Consider the following 20,830-nt stretch of genomic DNA (forward strand, 5'->3'; position numbering starts at 1 on the left):
GACCATTTTCTTGTGATGCCTTAATTAATCAGTTTCATCGTCATACAAAAATTAAGACAGATTTAAATCACAATACTGACATTTTTTCCCTGTGTCTCTTCCAGGCTTACCTTTGTGCTCTTTGGGGATCATGAAAGATGCTTGGGATCGCCTGCGTCAGTGTATCAGCCCAACTGCCACCATGCCTCACTGTGGCAGCAACACTTTGCCCATTCTCAACCAGGGGTTTCAGTTTGTCTGTGGAAACCTGATTCACTCGCCCTCCTCCTCCTCATCAACACTCCCAGCTGGACAGAACTGTGGTCAGGCAGATCCGAAGGCTATTACCTTTGCCATAAAGCAGCAGCAACAGCGGGCTGAGGTAACTGCTACTGTTCTTGTTTTTTGAAACATTACCAGTAAGAAGTGAGCCATTACTGCTTGGTGATCTAAGTCGCCGTGTAGAGCCTTCACCTATTTTGTAATTTATTGGTTTCACATAATTATTAGGTTCCACCTAAACTGTAGAATAGATGCAAGTGAAACTTAGTCAAATCCTTCAATAGGATATGGAAAATGCATTAATGGAAATGCTGCTCAGAGCTACACAGTTTGTATTTTGTAAGAAATTCTTCATGTATTTGTGTGGGATGGGTAAGAAGCGCTGGAACCACTGCAGATAGGACTTCATTCAAATGAGGCAGTGCAAAGTAATATCACTGTGATAGTGCCATGGCCCTAATTTAAATGACTGTACACATTACCTGAAAATAACACCAAGTTGATGAAAAGTTACCACGTCAGCATATTCTTTTACTCTGTTCTGTATTATGTTGCATGTGATTTCAGATAACCACGCTTGTCAAGTCTTTGCACCATTGCATGTTTAGTTTTTTTTTTACTTTATTCTCAAGGAAAGGAGAATTGTACCCTTTAGTTTTACTGCAGTGTAATTTTTGGAATAGTTGTATAATGTCTGGAGAACGATTGTCTCATTGTGTTATACACTGAAGTCATTGGCACAGTTGTACAGGTAGAGTGCGGACAACTTAGATGAGCATCACTCCCTCCAGGAATTGAACATCACGTTTTCTCCTCTAACAGTTTGTTTTCTTAACCAATTTATGATCAAACTATTCAGTATATAGAATCTAAAATGTTCATAAAAAAGAAACTGCTACCTGAAATCAGACACATGTCTAAATATATTTTGCTTTCTGTACAGTATGTAACCCAGTTAGAGTAAGTATGCCATTTAGGGACATTGCGGAATCACCAATTAATGTTCAAATGCTTGTTTTTGGATTATGGAAAAAAACTGGTGGAGCAGACTGAGAAAACCCATGCATGCGCAGGAACAACATGCAAACTCCAGTCCAATACAATAAACTGTATTTCAAAAAATATAAATAATCGAAAACACCATAAAATAGTAATCTCTCTAATTGTCCCAACATTTGTTGCAGTTAAAATGGGAATGGTTAATTTTATGTAGATTGCATTTAGTTCAAGCTTTTACACATTATGCCTTTGCTCCTACAAGAACCAAAATAGCAGGTTTGCTTGAAGACACCCACACTGTCCATGTCCTCAAGATGTATAAGTTTGCACTTTATATGACTCTTGAGCCCTTGAAATGGAGTCTATGTTGTTATGTGTGCAAATCTTATTGCCTGAACTAACAACTCAAGCTGTCTATGTTACGGTCAGATGCGTCTGGAGGCCCTGTGTGAGATGTCAGCCTTCCTGTCGACGATGGAGGAAAAGAGCGGTGGATCTGCAGTGTCCCCTGCTCTGCTGCAGTCTGTGCAGCTTCAGTTTCTTTCTGGATGCTTTGCTTTGGGAACGCAAATCATCAGTTCCCCCTCTGGAGCTGATTATGAGACTCAGCATTACATGGTACATCTAACAACAACACTGTCACAGTTTACACTTGATGGTTTGGTGAAAGATAAAAAGAGAACAGAAAGACATTCATATGTTTTTCTCTTTATTTTCTGAATCCAGTGTGGAACACATTCAGCTTCCATTGGTACACAAAAAGAGCTGCAATCTGCAGCTCACACTTTCTACCAGCAGGTGGTGCGTGTCCTCAAACAGAGGGTCCAATTAGAAAAGAAGCATCCAGGTATGTTGACAATCTCTTTATATTTGAACAGACTGCTCAGTTTTTTTTTGCTGCCATTTTGATTTTACTTTGCCTGTATTCAAATCATTGCCTCACTTGTGCTCAGGTTCCTGCCAGCACCTTCTTCTTGCCACAATGTTTGCACTGAATTTCTGTTACCAACCTGTGGATCTGCTACTGATCATCAAATGTGGCATCCTGGAAATCCTTTCCATGTTGACCAACAACAGCTGTGCGGTGTTGAACCAGGGCTGGTTTTCAGCCTCAGCGTCTGGCTGCATGCCGCTCAGTGGGGCTGTCAGGCTCGCTTGTGCCCGCCTGCTTCAGATATTGACTGTAGCTGCAAGGTGAGAATGAAGACAGTTCAAACGGCTATCAACAAAGTGTGCAGGACCTTGCCTGCTGTAGTTCTTTTGTACTATTACTGCATTTGCATTATTAATTTTCCTGTGCTCTCAGCTCCTGTGAGGATTTGCTACCAATGGACGTATCCCATGCTTTAATGGAAGTGATGTGTGAACAGCTCCAGAATATCCTCTGCAACTTTCAGCAACAACAACTTGCTGAGAGAGGGACGCCTGACAGAGCGGATATGGACTGCAGCAGCAAGACCACCAATCACAGTGGTACGGCAGACATATTTTTTCTTTTTTCATCAAGACAGTCTCGTGCAATGTCACAATTCTAAAGCTTCCATGCAGCCATTCAATTACGTTTCCTTGTTCTTGCTTCTGTTGTTTTTCTTTTTAGGAGCTGAAAGTAGCAAAGTGATTGAATCCCAGCTTGCAGACTTCTTAGTATTTTTGAGGCGTATATTGTCATTAAGAGTCATGAAAAGACTTTCTACTTTTGTAAAATGGATTGATCCCCTCATGGCCATTATTTCACACAAGTGCTCTTTAGGTAAGACATATGAGAACCGATTCTAAATATCCATACTGTATGTGTCCAACTGTTTCAATTCATGCCAACCTGCTGTTCTTTTTTCTTGTTTTTCAGGATCTCCACACTTCCTGAACCTTCGCACGAAGCTTTTGGCCTTCCATGTTTTAGAAAGACTGTTACCTGCTTGTTCAGAACCTGTTCAGATTGAACAGGTATTATGTTGTAAAACAAGTAAAGCTTCCCCCCCAAAAAAAACATCAATGAATACATTTATTCACATTCATGTCTCTTTTTAGTTGATTAATATTCAACGTTGGGTTTTTTTTTCACAGATCTTTTAATTCTTCCTTTTTGTTTTTCTGCAGATTGTTAAACAACTATTTCAGCTCTTGTCTATTTATATGTGGGAAGAACCACTAGCAGAGAAGAACTATGAAGAGATGGCTGAAAAAGACACAGGGGTAATCAACTATTCATAGATTTCCCATGTTACAACAAGATTAATATTCTGTATGTCAAATGGTAATGTAAATCATACCTTTCATTTAAAATGTATACGTTTACTTAAAAAAGATCTGTTGTCATATTTTGTTATTGTGGGTTGAATATAGCAAAGGAGTGCGGTAATCACACAGAAAATGTGTTCATGGACACGTCAAATGTACTCCTGGCAGCAGTAGACCTGAAAACAGCAGGGCTACTTTAAGGAACAGATGGGCCTGTTGTCCTTGTTAGTTTGGTAGCGGAATGATAAAAATTGAATTGATGGCAAACTTAATCACCGCACTAATCGTACAGGGCTTTGTAACTAAATATTATGTTATTGTATTCAAATATAAACCTCTTTCAATTAAATAACAGGGAAACTTGAGTCATTTTCATGTTTTTAACAACACTAAAACTGGTTTGCTTATTTATGTTTCTTTTTTTTTTGTTTTGTTTTTAATTGTGTACATTAACTAATTGTCTTTCCATCACATTGTTTTGTAGAAGCGTGGCAGCTACGATGAATGTATTCCCATTGGCGATTTCTCCTTCGACCCGCACAAACTGGTCTGTTGTTCGCTAGAAAATGGGAACGTCCTCGCTCATGGCTCAGGAGGGAAAGGTTATGGGTTGGCAACCACTGCTATAACCTCTGGCTGTTTCATATGGAAGGTAACTACTAGTATCTGATTCACATATTGGGGGGGAAAAAATGCTATCCAGTTCTCTTTGCTGAGCAAAATACCTTCAGTATTTTAACATGTCTCCAATTCTCTCCGCAGTTCTACATTACCAAAGAAAACAGAGGCAATGAGGGAACGTGCATTGGCGTTTCACGTTGGCCAGTCAGAGATCACAACCACCACACCACCACTGACATGTGGCTGTACCGTGCTTACAGTGGAAACCTGTACCACGGAGGAGAACTGGTCCGCACACTTCCTTCCTTCACACAGGGCGACACCATCACCTGCATCCTGGACATGGAGGCTCATACTGTATCATTTGCCAAGAATGACAAGGTCTGACCAAGCACTTTTGAATAATATATATTTTTAACTTAAACTGACATTCTTTTCTTTAACTACAAATACTTTTTTTTTTTTTTTTTTCAAGGACCCAAAGCTGGCGTTTGAGGGTGTGGTCGCCTCTGAACTGTACCCCTGTGTCTTGTTTTACAGCAGCAATCCTGGAGAGAAGGTATCACTGTTTATGCTGTGTATTCATAGGTCATGTAGAGATATTTTTCCAAAAAGGCTATCTGACTTCTCACAGGTCAACAGAAAGTCATTATTGTCAGTCCTACATTCACTGGTTCAAATTACAAAAGAAGTTCAACTGTATAAGAATTGTGATGTTGCCGACATGAATACTTGAATACTCTGGCTCAACACTCCCAGCATGGACAGATTATCCGTCTTGTAATCGGTTGCATATTTAAAAGTTTCCTTTGATGTGAAAGAAAACTGCCTAGAATTTTAATTGGAGTGAAACAAACGCTCTCTCTCTTTATCGATTCCACCAAGGTGGCATTGCGTGATCTTCAGATGAGAGGCATGCCTAGTAACCTTCTTCCAGGGGAACCACTCTGCAGCCCTCGGACCACCGTGCTGCTGGAGTCAACAGTGCAGCTTCTGCGTAGGCTTCATCAGTGTGACCAGTGGTCCCCACACATCAACCAGCACATTCACACCCACCTGGATCTCATCGGGCCCCTGCTGAGAGAGGACGACTCGGGAAACTTCAGTCCAGGTCTGACACAAATTTCAGAAGTGGCCACAGCAGCATGTTGAGTCTTCTCTTTTGTCAGAATTAACTCAATGAAGGAAAAACTGAAAATCTTGTGAAATATTATGGCTTTGGTAATACATGCAAAGGTAGTAAGTTCATTTTAAAACTCACACAAACACACAAATGACAAGGTAAAACATTGTGATCAGTTCCTCGAAAGCATTATATTTATATATCTTCCTTTTCAAATCCTGCAGATTTTTTTTCACAACTTTTTACATTTTGTCAGACCTTCAGAAATTATGTAAATACAGTGTTCCCATTTTGTCATGCTCAGTAGTCACTGAATCATGTAAAGATTAACATTGTGGTCTGTACTCTTGTACACATTAACAGGTTTGAAACCAGCCTGTGACACTGCTGTGCCAAAAGTAGAGGTCTATGTGTTCTAAATGCTTGCGGTAAAGCTAAAATCTTACCAGCAATTGTGATACTCACTGTGTAATACTACATACACAGTTTCTGACTGGCTTCTTTGTGCTGGTTTCTGCAGCTTTTTTTAAATTATTGTTACCTGGACAAGCCTTGCTTGTCATAAAAAAATTCACAACAGACCCTTTCCTACAGGCCTCCATGCTGAAAGAGAAGAGAGTGAAAGTGACAAAGACCTGTCTGTTGATGATACAAGAGAACTGCTGGCTCACCGGCGTTCCATATCAGAGGCCAAACTAGCCGCTCTTTGCACTCAAGTTTGGCCGGTGTTGGCTGTGATTGGAGGAGTCGACAGCGGGATCCGTGCTGGAGGGCTGTGCCGACATAAGCCCAGCGGACGCAGGGCCATTGTGCTTGGGGTCTTGAAAGAAGGAAGTTCTCTGGCCAAGCTTCAATGGGAGGAGGCCGACATCTCCGTCAGGTATTACAAAAAAGTGTTATCATATTTGTGCCTTTATTTTTTTAAAGTGAAGATTCTCATTTAGTACCATTAAACAATTCTTATATTTTTCTTGTCCTGGACCTCTCAGCATGTATATTACTCTAGTTCCTTTCTGTTAGTTTTTATTTCTCTTCCTCTCTTGTAATTTGTCTAACCTTTTGCTTTATTTTCCTCATTTGCCCCGCTGATTTTTCTTTCTTCTTGCTTCTTCCTCTTCATTCTTAAATCGATTAATCCCTGTTGAATCCGTCCTGGTGTCACTCCATGATGTATCTGTGGGTTCATCCCATCCTTTCCAATAACTAAGCTCCATGAATTCTTGGTCACCCAGCGATACGCCGATCATCTCATTGGAGCCCTGTGACATATCCTGCTGTGATGTCACCCGCCTCGGAGGCCTCAAACCAACGGTGTTATTAGATCTGATTTATTTGATGGGCCTGCTGGAAGAGCAGGGGTGGCTACCAGCCCATCCAGCCCCAAGAAGGAATTACTCTGAGGAAAGCACGAAAGAGAGTGAAATGCAGTGTTGTTTGGATGAAGGAATATCAGAGGATGGAAGGTGGCTCACAGAAGATGAGAGGAAAAACTCAAAGGAGCAGAAGGTCGAGACGGATCCGTTCCCATCACCATCCCCAACCAAAGATGCCACAAAAGTTGCCGATTCTCCTCATGCCTCTAAAGTTGATGCCTTTGCGCTTGAACTGAGAGCTGTTAGAGTCTCATACCTTCTCATCGGAGGTTTGAAATCCCTGACTGTCATCTTTAGTTGCGAGAAGCTGTCGGATTTGCTCCTTGTGCCGAGAAACGACCCACCCAACTCAACGAGTCCGGTTTGTAGCCCGAACCCTGACCAGGCGAAACCGAGCAGTAAACAATGGGATGAAAGTGCCGAGCTGAGATCAGTGCTGCAGTACGTAGTGCAGAGCATGGTGAAGTGGGCAGTCAGACCCTGCCCTATCAAACAGACCGTCTCTCTTGCTGACTTGGAAAGAGCTCAAGTCATGATATACAAAGGAGCCATTAACAAACTGCAGGACAAAGAACGTAAAGGTAAATGCATGTGTTCATCTATCAATTGTTCTGTACCGCTTTATGCATCTTAGGTGAAAGAGGGGTACACCTCAGACAGGTCACCAGCCCACAACACACACATACACTTGCACAAACAAGCTGTTTCTTGTCAAATTTGACTTAATAGTAATTTTATTATAATTAAAGTTATATCAATGGTAGGTAATAGCAGCAGCCCATTAAAGGCATAAACAGGTAAAAACATGAACACATAAATGATTACATGTTCAAAGCAGTTCTGAACAGGTGGATATAGAGAAGGGATTTAAATATGCTGAAGTTCTTATAGTCTTTAATGCGTTTTGTTAGAGGTCCCATATTATGATTTTTAATTATATTTAATTAAGAAGTCTCATTAAATAGACTCCGTCCGGATGGGGGGCTGCAAGATGCATCTGTTCATGATTACTTGCGTTAAAAGGGTACAGATGATGGAGAGATGGCTTGCAGTGAACTCAGATGGGAAAGATTGTCATTTGCTATTTGCTTATGGATCAAACATGAAACTCGTCTTAATTGCTACTTTTTTCTTGCAGAATCAGGCCACCCCTCGTCCTCTCAGCCTATTTCCAAGTCCTCCAGTTCTGTTTCCTTGTACAGCGCAGGGTCAGAAGGCACGGCCATTTTTGGTCAGTCAAACAGAGCCTCTGCCTCATCTTCCAACACCGACTTGGCATCTTCTCTGCCAACAAACCTGCAGGCAGATGCACTGGATAATTTCAATCCTTTCCTTCCCATCAGCCTCCTCCAGTAAGTATGGAATGTGTTCATCGTAAATTCTGGGTGGAGTAAATCGCATGGAAATGATAGTCCAGTCGATTTTCAGAATCAAAGTAAACAAAAATGCTAAATATAATGACTTATTACCAGTTTTGATGTCAACACCGATCGCTACAGATTTGTATCTTTTGGCAGCAGCAGTGATTCTGAAGTCCAGGGAATGGGTGAGTTAGGATGTATAAAAAAATAAGAGTGACTTATTTTGCCTGCACTGTTTTTAACTGAGGCTCCAGATCTGCCTGCTTGTCCTTCACATTAACCCAACAAGCTGAAACGATGGCAGTGTTAGTTCTGCTCCCTAAAAGCAAACGGCTTCAGCACTCTGCAATAAAACATATTATTGTATTGCATAGCTATCGAGAGAGGACCCGTTGTTGCTTTGACAACAAAATGAATATGACCAATATTAGACAAACATTATGAGATGATCGTAAATCTCATATCTATGAATACATGATCAGTTTACTGCAGTTTTTTGGCAGGTTCAGGCAAATTATCAGCTTATTAGAAGCTGACTTTTTATGCTTTGCAATGTTAATTAGTTTGGCAGTGTGGCACTGCTTTCATTGTGTTATTACTGTATATACTGTATCTTCACCTCCTTCAGGCACATGGTGCTAACTCGGTTCCCGACCCTCACGGGTCTGGTTAGCACGACCCCTGTGCTGCACCCCTGCTTCAGCCTGGCCAGCTCTGCTTCCTGTGACGCCTTCACAGAACAGCAGACTAGCTTCATGGAACCTGGTCCTTGCAGCACACAGGCCAGAAGCAGTCTGGGTAAGAAAAAGTGCAAAGATGTTAATGGGGGAAAGTGTGGAGCAGTGGTTTTCAAAGTGTGGGCCCGGCCAGAGAGCAGTAAGGGAGGACACAGCAACATGGATAATCCAGCGGTCGGTCTATTCCTTACATTATTTATATTTATATATATATATATATATATAAAGTTATAACAACTAACTAGCATGAGAAAAGCTTTTGCATTTTGTATCTACACAACATCAACAATAATGGCTTAAACCATGAGAGTTGGGGTCCTGGATGGTACAATGTGGTTGAGGAAGGATTTACTATTCCACACTTTGGAAACCCCTGATTTAGAGGACTGTGAATCTTTGCTAAGTATTTTTAAAGAAAAGAATTTCGTGATTGTTTTAAACAAACACTTTTCAGGCAGGTCCACATCTTTTAACATATTTGTCCCCTCGTACTGGCGTCTTGCTAAAATTTGCTATTCACATAAAATCAAAACTGAAGTTAATTACTCGGTTGGAATCCAGCATGAAATTAAAAGCATTAAAGTAGATGGAGTGGTAACTCAGTGGGAACTGTCTGTCTTCTGCATGGTCTTAAATGTTCAACCATGGTTCACAGCAGATCTGCTGCTCAAAACAGCATGCGTTTTACTCTGCTACTGGACAATTATTAAACCTGTCAAATGCATGCATACCCTCACATGCTTGAATGGCACCTTTTTTTGTAATCGTCACTTATGTTGTTGTTATTTTGAAGAATTTCAGAAACTTTATTTTAACTAAGTGTTATTCCTCTGTTATATATATTAAGAGGCTGGATAATTTTTTAGCTGTTTATCACAATTTATTTAGTGTTGATTGAAAAAACAAACAAACTATGAAACCTACTTCACCTTACCTTACCCTGTCCACAATGGAGAGGAGCATAAACGGAACAAAATGTAACCGTTGGATTAACTGTTCCACCACAGTATGCATTTCAGAGTGGATTTGTGGAACTTGTTTTTGTTTTCTGTGCACTTTTTCCTTTTCTCCTCAACCACCAGAACGGACACAAATGTTTGTCACCAGTCGGTTGCTAGAAATGGGATTCACTATGAGACATATCTTCTGGGCCATGGAGGCAGCAGGTACTGCTTTGTGTAGTGCGTGTGATCCAATTATTATTTTGTTTTGCTTCTCCTGCTTTATATTTTGAACATCTGTCCTTCACTGTTTGTTGCAGCCTTCCTATAGTGTAAGTGGGATTAAAACAATATAATATTTGCAAATGCATTTTCTCTACTCTATAGTTTTGGGATCAACATAATGCGCTTAATGATTTAGGTGGATGTAAACTGAGATGTTTCATCGGCACATGTTTTACTGCCTTTAAGCCCTCTGTACTGCAGTGACTCCTTGGTTTGAATTTGTTTTCAGATTGTTTTCCACCCTAATGGGAAACCTTTTACTCAAATTTCCACTGCAGCACATTTTGAAATAGTTTCTTGCACTTCAGTTCACAAAGCACAATTTCACTGCATGATTAAAGTAATTCTGTTCTGGATGTTTTGTACATCTACAGCAGAAATAGCATGTTAAAATGTTTAGTAATGTCTTAAAAAACTATTATTATCATGCAAAAATTAGAGCTGTTGAAGCATTTTGAATTTTCATTAAAAAACAAGAAGATATGATACGAGATGGGGGAAAGAGACTGAAATATTTTACGGAGGGAAAATTGTGAGATGGGTTTAAATTATTGACTATCAGGTTCCAGTGGACGACACAGAGGTAAGGGGTAAAATGGGATCTCGCCGTAATCATGTCCTCGGCACCACTGTTTAGGCCACATTTTAAGCCTCTCCTCACAGGTCTGTCGGAGCAGATGTGCCAGACTGACCTCAGTCCACACACAGTATCATGGTCACTGGGTGGTGATGTCTGACATGAACTAGCAATGCAGCACACCATTTGCCATCTTTTCTTTTTGAACTCTGACAGTTCAACTTCCCTGTGGTCCCTCCCAGATGTATCGGGTGACTTGGACTCTCAGACCATCGAGGTGTTGGCCAGCTGGATGTTGGAGCACCCCCTGGCTGAGGAGCAGCAGGCAGTTGAGACACCAAGACCAGAGGGCGCTCCTGACACCCCGTCCCCAGATGGGCCCGAGACCGTGCAGTGCCCCGAGCGCTCCAGCATCCAAACCAATGACAGGTAAAGGATATGAAGGAAGAAATGGGGATCGTGTCCTTTTAAACCTTCATAAATGTATTCATAAACTGTCTTGACAGCCTGTTGCCAGGGCTTGACTGGATAGAGAGGGAGAACTTCTTGGATGTCCATCTCACCAGAAACAGGCCTCCTCCAGCACGGCGGCGTCGCTCAGGCCCCACTCAGAGGACGTCTTTTCGAAGAGCCGGTGTGTTGAGTGTGGAAGCGAAAATTTGTCATCCAAATCACAACTATGTACAAATCAATACAAGTCATTAGGAAAAGTGAACAGTTATAATATGCATTTTGAAAGTAATATAATTTTTTCTAGACTTGCCGTCACCAAACCCCCTTCCGCAGCTGTACCATCAGCACACCACTGTTGCTGACTGGCCAGAGCAGGTGGAATTTCATCCTTACTCCGCTGAGGAAGAGTCTGAGTTGGGCTACATGGATGACCCGTACCATGAAGAAACCTATGAGGACCTGCTCACCCCATCATTCTTCAGCCTGGAGAGAGACACACTCCAGATAGTGGAGGTAAACATAACTTGCAGTTATCAAACATAAACCTATTATACTTTAATGATCTCCTGATTTTCTCCGCTTCTCTGTGTGTTGCCCTTCTTTTAGGTTGGTGAGGAACACAGTCAGATGGTGAAATGTGAACTATGCGACACCCTCACATTGCAGTTTAACAATCACATAAAGCGGCGACACCCAGGGTGCGGGCAGAGCGCTGCGCGTAAGGGCTACGACAGCACTGGGGCCTACGTGGATGTGTGGTTCAAAGGAGAGTGTGGCTCCAACTTCCCCTTCTACCTTCTTTGCCACTCCTGCAGAGAAAAATATCTGGCTGCAAATATGAATGACCCAAATTCCAAATACGAAAGGTATAACAAAACAATATGTAAAAACTGATGGAACAATGTGAGATATTGCTCATGCATCATGTAGGAGAAAAGACTCTTTCTACGAATTCTATTTAGAATACAAATTATATTCTTCTTGTCTAGAATTAAAGGTCTTACGTCTGATTTGATTGGCCAGATGGACAGCACTTCTGATGGTAAGGATAAAGCAATTTCACTTTGAAGTAGGATGCAGTTTCTGACTTGGTCTCTAATATGAAAGGTACGTGTGTTTGTTCAGATGACTGGGAAATGAGCCATCAAGATGAGCTTGATACAGACAAATTGACCGGACTGGAGGACTTTGGGCTCCTGCTGAGGCCGCTGGGACTGACAGAAAAGAAGCTGGTCCCAGACCCCATTGCTTTCATTGAGCCAGATCCACTCGGAGCCCTGGTTTACACTTCTGCAAAAGCAGCACCGAAAGGTAAACATTTTTAAACTTGGTCAAATCTGATTCACTATACTGACATGTTGTGGTGTAGAGCTGAAATAAGAAAAAGGTCAAATACATTTTCAGGCTAACCTGTACAAATAAAGACGAATACCTTTTGCTCAAGAATGTTTTATTTTCTTCCTAAATCAAAGTGTTGTATACATTTTAATTAATGTGAGTGTAAAGCTGATTTACCATGTTGCATCAAACGATCCTCTCAGATGTTAAGATTTTGTCTCAGCACCCCTGCCAATAACAAATTCCTGGCTATACGTAGAGATTTACGTCAGAATTACTCAGAAGCTGAGTGTCTTCTAGTTAATATTGCAGTGAATGATTATGTAACTTATTCCTCTGATGATAGTTGAGCGCACTCGTAACAGACACCCACAGTCCCTCTGTGCTTGTTGGCAACAGGAGTGTCCAACCCTAATTAAACTTGCTGCAACATCATGACTCATCACTCATTTGGCCACCTGAAGCGCTCACACACAAACGACACAGCATCCCGACTGATTGTGTTCAAATCAGGATTTTGACTTTTGCATGTCTGCACTTGAATAATGAGCCAAGGTTTTCAATTTACCACTTAATGACTGTTTGTTGTGTAATTAATGGATTTCATTTTAATATTTATTTTTCTGATCAGGAAATGCCCTTGTTGAGCAGAGGACCACTCTCAGCCTCGGACAGCAGGCAGTCTCACTGCGAGACTCTCATGATAGGCTAAAAGCTTTGAGGAGAGTCACGTCCACTGCTCAGATTCTGCTAGCGTACAGCATGGTGATGAGGGCCCTGTCTCAGACTGCCTCAAGGTGAATGTGACGAGAATATTTGTTCATTTTGTGTTCGATGGTCCTCAAATGGTTTCCAAAGTTCATCTCTTCTTTTCCAGTGCATCCTTGGGCAGCCAGTCTAACGGACTGGAGTCCCTGGGTCTGGCAGATATACGTATCCTCGTGCGATTGATGACGTTAGCAGCAGCGGGCAGAGCTCACACCTGTGTGGACAATCAGTCAGGTGTGCAGGGACTGGCAACAGAGCGCCACAACTCCAGCTGCCTCAGTTTTCTTACCTCAGCAATTGGCAATGTGGTGTCCCACAGCCCTGCTGCTTACAGACAGCTGGTGGAGATATGCACTCAGGTCAGTTTTCTACAGATGATTCCCATCAAACCATTTTTGTATTCACAAGAATGTCCCGCCATGATCTCATTGCAATAATATATTTTTGTATATAACTTGTTTTTGTATAAAAGATTCCACTTGTATCGCTCTTCACAGATAAAGACACATTCTAACATTTTGCATCTTTTTGATGTCACTGGCTTTAGGACCTCATGGCAGCAGCGACAGGGGTGAACATCGGGGCCATCAACGATCCTCAGCAGAGATCGTGTCTCAGCACTGCTCTAACAGTCGCAACGCAGGGAGCCCAGCATCTGCAGAGGGACTACATCGACCAGACGCCCCCCACGTTCCTCGTCACACAGAGTCTGGTGTCCCTGCTTACTGAAAAGAGCGTCCAGTCTCACAGCACAGATAGAGCTGAACATGATGCTAATGGTGAGGGGAAATGAGCTGTGTTACACAATCATTTCAAAGCAGCTTTATTCACACTAGTTCTAAGCATGCGTCTGTATGACCCAGATGTAGGAAACCAAGGGGTGTCATCTTCGTCCTTGCCTCCTTCACCTTCACCACATCTGAGTGCGAGAGTGAGCCCCCTGGAGCTCGCTAATGCCTTGGCAGCATGCGTCCTGTCTGCCAGGCTGACCAGTAAACACCGCCAGTGGGCAGCGCAGCAGCTGGTGCAGGCGCTGGCAGTCTCAGGACGGGACAGTTCTAATCGGCCCCAAACGTACAGTGACTTGGCTGCTGACCTGCGCAAATGTCCACTGAAGAGGCTGGAAGGACATTACAACAAGGTGAGTGGTGGCTGTTTTTTTTTCTCTCACAATCAATCATGAGGAGTGTAATAAAATAGGTTTTGCAATATTTCTGTTGTGCTCAGGTTGCCAGCTGTCACTGGAGCAGTGATCAGAGTTTGCTGGCGACATGCTCCCAGGACAAGGTGGTGCAGCTGTGGAGCATCAGCCAGAACACTGTGGAGTTGCAGGCCACCTTCTCCTGCATTACCAGGTAATATTTGCTTGGTTTAGTATCAGTTTTATTTAATTAGATGGATTTACTTCTTCATGCAAGTTTTGATAGAATATCCCTTAATCAGAGTGTTGATGGAAACATGTTAACAACAGTGAGTGACAGATTTTAGTGAGGTCTGGCTGTGAATTAAACAGCACTGTCTATATTTTGTTGGTGTGAGGTTTATGTTTTCTTTTGTTGATACCTTGCAGTAAGACAGACCGATCAAGCAATGAGAGGACTGGCAGATGTCATCTCATGTCTCCCGTGTACTGGAGTACAGGGGGAAACTTTTTGGCTGCTCCTGAGAACAAACACATCAACATCATGAACATCAGAGGTAAACCGATGTACCCCTTTTCCTAACTAGTCTCTGTCTTGTGTCAACTGTTAATTTAAAGACATCTTATTTGAAAATGACTCTTTATATCGAATGTGATTTAAAGAAACTACAATATTTACAAGGCCAGGCAATGTTTTGGCCCATAAAATTCACAATTTTCTGAATTGAACATTATTCTAACAGAAACTGTAGTGAACGCAGAGTCTTTTGTATTGTCATCAGATTGCAGCAAACGTATTTGTGACTGGAAAAACAATTTCATCTGATAATAAAAATTACCCCAAACAATTGTGCAAAACAAGTAGTTGATATTTCTCATTGAAGGAGATGATTAAGTTAAAAAAAATCGAATGTACATGCAGCGGGTTTTTGTGAAAAACTATATGATGTAATGACAATAAATCCGGCCGTGACTGATTCATTATATTTCGTTACCAATACAATAGAATGTATAATCAATTCTTACATTTTTTTTATTTCAAAGTGTAGATAATATATAATATTGAGACTGACTGCTCCATGCGAGACTGACACCAAGAAATGAGCGCAGCCTGTGCTAGACTTACATTAACAATGGAATGCAAGGAAATATCTATGGTAGGGAAATTACTATGAATTCAACGTTGTGCTTTACGTTGTAATTTTTAATGATTGTGAAGTGATCACACAACAAAACATGGTGACAACCTCCAGTCAAACAGTTTATGAAAAAAAATTGGAATAATTATTTTTTTCCAAAGTTGTACTAATACGTTCAACCCAACATGAAGATTTACATGATGTAGCACTTGTAAACACTGATAGTTGATAATATAATAGTTAAAACAGTTCTCACTCCAATGTGACCTTTTGTCTTCCTCCTCAGGGTCTCTCTGCCACGTGGAGGACCAGAGTTCCCGGGTCACTGCTCTTTGCTGGGCTCAAACCTTCAGCTTGTGGGTGCTGGATCAGCTTGCTGCTTCAAAGAACAGACCCACTGAGAGCCTGTTGGTGGGACGTCTGGACGGCTCCCTCTGCTGGCTGCAGATCACTATGCAGGAACTAGATCTGCTTGTAAAGAGCACTGAACTCACCCACTGTCACAGGAAAGAGAGTAAGGAGGATCGCCGTGTACATATTGTTAGAGAGTCAAACTATTTATTTCTTTAAAGGCCTTTGGTGTCCTCAGAGAAGAAGCCATCAAGATACATAAGAGATTTATTAATAAAAATGTGACTCATCGAACTTGAGCTTGATTAACCTTTCTCAGTTCTCTTATTTAGATTTATAAAGAATCGTCAAAAGATTGAAGATAGTCTTTGTCAAGATGGTTTAAACCCAACTCATGTCACAACACAAAGCTTAGAGAATTCTGCTTCAAGTATTAAAATGCAACGTTCGAGCCAGTTTTCCCTTTATCAACTTTAATGATACCTTCTGCCTAAATCTCAAAGGTCAGAAGATCTTCCAAGTCTTAAGATGTGTTTAAACTGTCGTGTCTATTTGACATGTTGGAGATGTTTTTGGAATACGTTCCTTTTAGTTTTTCTATTAATACAAACACTTATATTGTTAAAATTAAATTGAGCCAACAAGGGATTCATTTATTTTAACTATCCTGTTAGAGCTCATCCACAATATATCTGCAACAATAAAAATAAAACAAATGCAGGCATCTGAATAAATCCAAGTCAAAACAAAGTTAAAATAAGTCAATAATATCTGTTAATTATCTGTTTAAAAAAAAAGCTATTGTGGACCTATTGCTTAAGAGAGTCTTCTTCTTCTGTCTTGCCAGCCCCCCAGTGTGTCGCGTGGCACAGTGAAGACAAGCCTTTTGCAGTGGGCTACCCCAGTGGGAAGATCCTTCTAGCCACAACTGAAACTTATGAGAATGAGCAGCCTGTCATGCTTCAGCTTTTCCAGGTTTGCCATCTGCACGCTTTGCGACTGCTTTGTATGCACAAGTTTGTTTGTTAAAAGTTTGCGTTGTGTTTTGTAAGAGGTGTGATCTTGGAATAATTTGCCTGTTAACTCGACTCCCGTTCCTGTTATTTCGCTTTACAGGACAGCGTGAGTTCCCTCAAATGGGACCCCACAGGACACTTGCTGCTCTGTTTAGGGAGGTCAGAGGTCGTGAAGATACTGGGACGCTCTGGGGGCACCTGGGTGACCCTCCACTCCCTTCTCCATACCAGCACTGTCAACATCGCTGAATGGTGCCCGCTTGCAGGAAGAGCACCTGACCCCCGACTCATGCTGGCTATGTGAGTTAATGTTGAATCTTTTTGTGGAGCAACTTTGGCAAAAACCTGCACGTACCATCTTGATGTTTATATATGAAAAATAAGCTGATGCTAACAGTTTATTTTGTTGTAGAGGTGGATCTCAAATATAGGGATATCTTGTAAAGGTCGATTGGTTTGTTGATTATTTCTTCACTCAACAGACAAAATAAAATGTTTCAAGCATTTTTAAGAATTTAATTGTGACGTTTATGTGGCCTCCTATTACATAAATAAAAGAAACATCAGCTTTTTATTCAGAAACTACAAAATAAAACAAAAAAGCTTAATATATTTCAGAGTTTGTATAAAAATGACCTTTTCTCTTTGTATTCAGATAGATTCTTAATTTATTCTCCACGTTTCTGCAGGGGCTGTCAGAATGGCTCTGTGCATGTCTGGACATTGCCACAGGGGGGTACCATTGTCTCTTTGCCCAACATTTCCAACAGCTCCCGTGGTCAGGACAAAAGCTCTGAGGTCAAGGTCGGTTTGGATTTTTGAGCAGCCTCAGTGCTACGAACATCCTGAAACTTAAAATACACTCATCTCAGACTTTTGTATGCCTTGTGTGTCTTCAAAAAACTGATTTCAGCCTCTGTTTCTTCATCATTTCACAGCAGGATAGTGCAAAGTGTGCATTTGTTCTTCACGGCCACAATACAGCAGTCAAATCCCTTTCATTTTGCTCCAGTGGGCTGGCATTAGTGACCGGAGGAATAGGGGGACTGCTCAACATCTGGTCCCTGCAGGTCAGTAAAGAAGATTCACTGCAGCTGCTGCTTTTACTTGACCTAAATTCTGTGCAGGGAGCATTTAAAGAAGTCTCATTTCCCAACTTTAATCCTCCTGATTTTCTTTGCTTCTTCCAGGACGGTTCAGTGTTACAGACTGTTACAGGGTTGGGCTCCGTGGTGAGCACAACCTGGATCCCAACACTTGGTGTAGCTGCCTGCTTTGGGAGGTCAAAGGTAATTTGAATCATTGATGGCATTAATTTCCATTAAATGCTGAGAAAGGCAGACCAGCAGTACTTTTAATTAATTAAATCGTCCTTGTATTTCTGCCAGTGTTATGTTATGGTGATACTTGACCACAATGTTCATTCATCTTCCAGGATGTTTTGTTGATCTGCTGCACTCCTGACTGGATCTGTCAAAATCACGTGCTGGCTTCCTGCCGAATGGTCCTCAGGAGCCAGAACATCTTGGGTCTAAATCGAGCACCTTGTTTGGCTGTCTTCCTGGAGAGACTGCCCTTGCTGCTGCAGGAGCAGTTCAGCTATGAGCGGGTCATTCATTAATCAACTCTTTAAAAGTTGTATTAAGACAGTTTGGTTTTTTTTTTTTTAGTTTTTTTTACTTTTACATAATTTTCAATGTCCCCTCTTCTTGCAGACTCACGTGGCAGCAGGTGACCAGCTCGTCCACAGTGCCTTCCTGCAGAGCCTGGCCTCTTTAACGGTGGGCTTGTCCTTAGAGAAACACCTCTGCTTGTATCCTCGTCCCCCGCATCACGCCTGTCCTGACACCCACGCTTGCCCGCCGGAGTGGAGCTGGCTTGTCACATACGCCACCACTGTGCGCAGCGCTGAGGCCATAGCCAGTGGTACTACCTTCCCAGAATCCTTCACTGCATCAGAGTTTCAAGAGGTGGAAGCCATTGAAATCACGAGGGCACTGGTGAGTGATGACAATCCTATGTGTTGATACTGCTGCAAGTTTTTATCAGAAGGTCTTCCATATGTACTGGAATATTTCAAGACTTTAATATTTACGTATCATTATGTGTGCCTGTTTCTTTAAGAGATGCCCGTTTTTTTTGATTTTGTATTTTACTTTGGCCAGATATTTCCGCATGCACACAAAAAAACACATAAAAGTGTGCGTAAAATTCAGGAATTGTGTAATATGATTTTTGTCAATGATTCAGCAAACAAACAAAAATCGCAAAAAATTATTTAAATTTGCAAGTCAGAGTGGATGGGATTTCTGTGAAAAACACAAAATGGCAAGGGATACGAGCAGGCCCTGAGCGGTAGGCACACACAAAATTACATTTGGAATTTTCTAGTTTTACCTTATAATTCATGAAAGCCAAAAATACAGTATTCAGATCAGATTTTTCTTTTGCAATTTTTTTTTCTTCAACCAGATGCCCAAATTATCCACATTTGCTTAAAAGAGTTTAGTTAATGACATAACATTTAACTTTCTTCATGATATCCTGATTTTCTTACTGTGTATCTGTGTTATATCACAGGAAGATTCATTCAGTCATTCATTCATTCAGTCCCACCTAACTTAAATTGTTATGCCTTTTTTAATAGGACAACAGTAAGTGGAGCTTCAGAATGGACGAGCAGCTCATGTCGTGGGCCACCAGCAGACCAGAGGTATTCAATGGTTTTCAACTCAAGCTGATTGACTGACTGAGGCTGTTGTAATGGTTATAAAATCAACTGCATTTGTTTGTGGTTCTTAGGACTGGCAACAGGGAGGAAAGAGTGAGGTGTACATGTGGGGGAATGGACGTTATGGCCAGCTAGCAGGAATGGGAACAAACCTGATGATGCCCACCGTGGCACCCTCTCTGTTACAGACACAACAGGTAGAAACAGCTTTACGCACGAGCCAGACTCTGGCCTTGCACCTGTTTTCTAATGGTCTCCTTTTCTGTGGGTGTCCTCGTTTCACTCAGGTTGTGTGTGGTCAGAACTGCACCTTTCTGCTCCAGTCCAATGGGACCGTCCTCGCCGTAGGAGAAGGACAGTACGGCAGACTGGGCCAGGGGAATTCTGATGATCTTTATGTCCCCACCATTATCTCAGCTTTTCAAGGTACAATATTCATCGAGGGACGTAGAGTCCAGGTCTGAGCCGGTCTCCTTTTGTCTGTTAAAACTAAGTTTTCCCTTCGGTCCCCCACAATGTTTCTGTCTCCAGCTGAAAGAAAGTTTCACTGCATTAACCTTGGCTCAGGCTTTTGTTTGATCGTTTGTTTTTATACTGGTCGTGACTCTGTTCTGTCTTTAGGATACGTGGTGACGCAGCTGGTTACATCCTGTGGGTCAGATGGACATTCGATGGCTCTGACTGAGACTGGGGAGGTATTCAGCTGGGGAGATGGCGATTTTGGAAAACTGGGCCATGGAAACAGTGAAAGGCAGAGGAGACCAAAACAGATAGAGGCCTTACAAGGAGAGGAAGTCATTCAGGTGGAGTTGCACCCAGCCCTTGCGTTTTCATCATAAATTATAGTGCATTTGTGGAGTTGTTATAAGCCTTAACAAGTGTGGATTGACTAAGATTGGCATTCAGATTTTGCAGGTTTTTAGTCATGCATGCGTTTGATATTAAAAAAACAACAACAGTACATTCATATACATTTTAATATGTAGATATTTAAAGTATCAAGTTCTTCGGGGTTCTTATAATACTTTACTTTTCTTTGTTTTTCCAGCTTTCTTGTGGCTTCCGGCACTCAGCTGTGGTTACTGCAGATGGGAAATTATTCACCTTTGGCAGTGGTGAATCGGGTCGACTGGGTCAAAGGTCAACGTCCAACAAGATGCTGCCTGAAAGGGTCGCAGCACTCGAGGGATATCATGTTCGACAAGTAAGAAAATAGACGATGGCTTTAAACTAGGGGTCTAAAACACATGGCCTACAGGCCTACTCTGGCCCCCAAGACCGCTTTGGGACAGCCCTGCTGAGTGTGAAAGCTAAGACGACGACAGTATTTCAATAAACCTCACTGCTGCTCATAATTTGGTCTCTGGGGGTTACACT

At 41.8% G+C, this 20,830-nt stretch overlaps 1 protein-coding gene across 1 annotated transcript in view; it reads left to right on the forward strand.

Moving 5' to 3' along the window:
* Positions 1-20,830, forward strand: part of LOC308118286 (putative E3 ubiquitin-protein ligase HERC1) — a gene marked incomplete at its 5' end in the record, with an annotated part of 39,277 nt that overhangs the window by 12,830 nt on the left and 5,617 nt on the right. Inside the window, 42 exons of the mRNA XM_080477636.1 lie at positions 105-361; positions 1,690-1,878; positions 1,987-2,107; positions 2,214-2,454; positions 2,567-2,733; positions 2,858-3,010; positions 3,107-3,204; positions 3,358-3,453; positions 3,983-4,150; positions 4,261-4,500; positions 4,595-4,678; positions 5,005-5,230; positions 5,837-6,122; positions 6,475-7,196; positions 7,754-7,967; positions 8,605-8,774; positions 9,796-9,879; positions 10,759-10,945; positions 11,023-11,150; positions 11,274-11,482; positions 11,576-11,835; positions 11,959-12,011; positions 12,095-12,280; positions 12,939-13,104; positions 13,185-13,434; positions 13,623-13,854; positions 13,939-14,216; positions 14,303-14,430; positions 14,646-14,773; positions 15,642-15,869; positions 16,554-16,681; positions 16,823-17,022; positions 17,412-17,526; positions 17,661-17,792; positions 17,913-18,011; positions 18,158-18,331; positions 18,438-18,722; positions 19,370-19,435; positions 19,525-19,650; positions 19,741-19,879; positions 20,075-20,256; positions 20,502-20,657. Of these exons, the coding sequence (XP_080333762.1) occupies positions 105-361; positions 1,690-1,878; positions 1,987-2,107; positions 2,214-2,454; positions 2,567-2,733; positions 2,858-3,010; positions 3,107-3,204; positions 3,358-3,453; positions 3,983-4,150; positions 4,261-4,500; positions 4,595-4,678; positions 5,005-5,230; positions 5,837-6,122; positions 6,475-7,196; positions 7,754-7,967; positions 8,605-8,774; positions 9,796-9,879; positions 10,759-10,945; positions 11,023-11,150; positions 11,274-11,482; positions 11,576-11,835; positions 11,959-12,011; positions 12,095-12,280; positions 12,939-13,104; positions 13,185-13,434; positions 13,623-13,854; positions 13,939-14,216; positions 14,303-14,430; positions 14,646-14,773; positions 15,642-15,869; positions 16,554-16,681; positions 16,823-17,022; positions 17,412-17,526; positions 17,661-17,792; positions 17,913-18,011; positions 18,158-18,331; positions 18,438-18,722; positions 19,370-19,435; positions 19,525-19,650; positions 19,741-19,879; positions 20,075-20,256; positions 20,502-20,657 (7,751 nt within the window). The remainder of the gene's footprint in view (positions 1-104; positions 362-1,689; positions 1,879-1,986; positions 2,108-2,213; positions 2,455-2,566; positions 2,734-2,857; positions 3,011-3,106; positions 3,205-3,357; positions 3,454-3,982; positions 4,151-4,260; positions 4,501-4,594; positions 4,679-5,004; positions 5,231-5,836; positions 6,123-6,474; positions 7,197-7,753; positions 7,968-8,604; positions 8,775-9,795; positions 9,880-10,758; positions 10,946-11,022; positions 11,151-11,273; positions 11,483-11,575; positions 11,836-11,958; positions 12,012-12,094; positions 12,281-12,938; positions 13,105-13,184; positions 13,435-13,622; positions 13,855-13,938; positions 14,217-14,302; positions 14,431-14,645; positions 14,774-15,641; positions 15,870-16,553; positions 16,682-16,822; positions 17,023-17,411; positions 17,527-17,660; positions 17,793-17,912; positions 18,012-18,157; positions 18,332-18,437; positions 18,723-19,369; positions 19,436-19,524; positions 19,651-19,740; positions 19,880-20,074; positions 20,257-20,501; positions 20,658-20,830) is intronic.

The sequence above is a fragment of the Lipophrys pholis genome, assembly GCF_963383615.2.
Source record: "Lipophrys pholis genome assembly, chromosome: 12".
In the NCBI taxonomy this organism is placed as follows: domain Eukaryota; kingdom Metazoa; phylum Chordata; class Actinopteri; order Blenniiformes; family Blenniidae; genus Lipophrys; species Lipophrys pholis.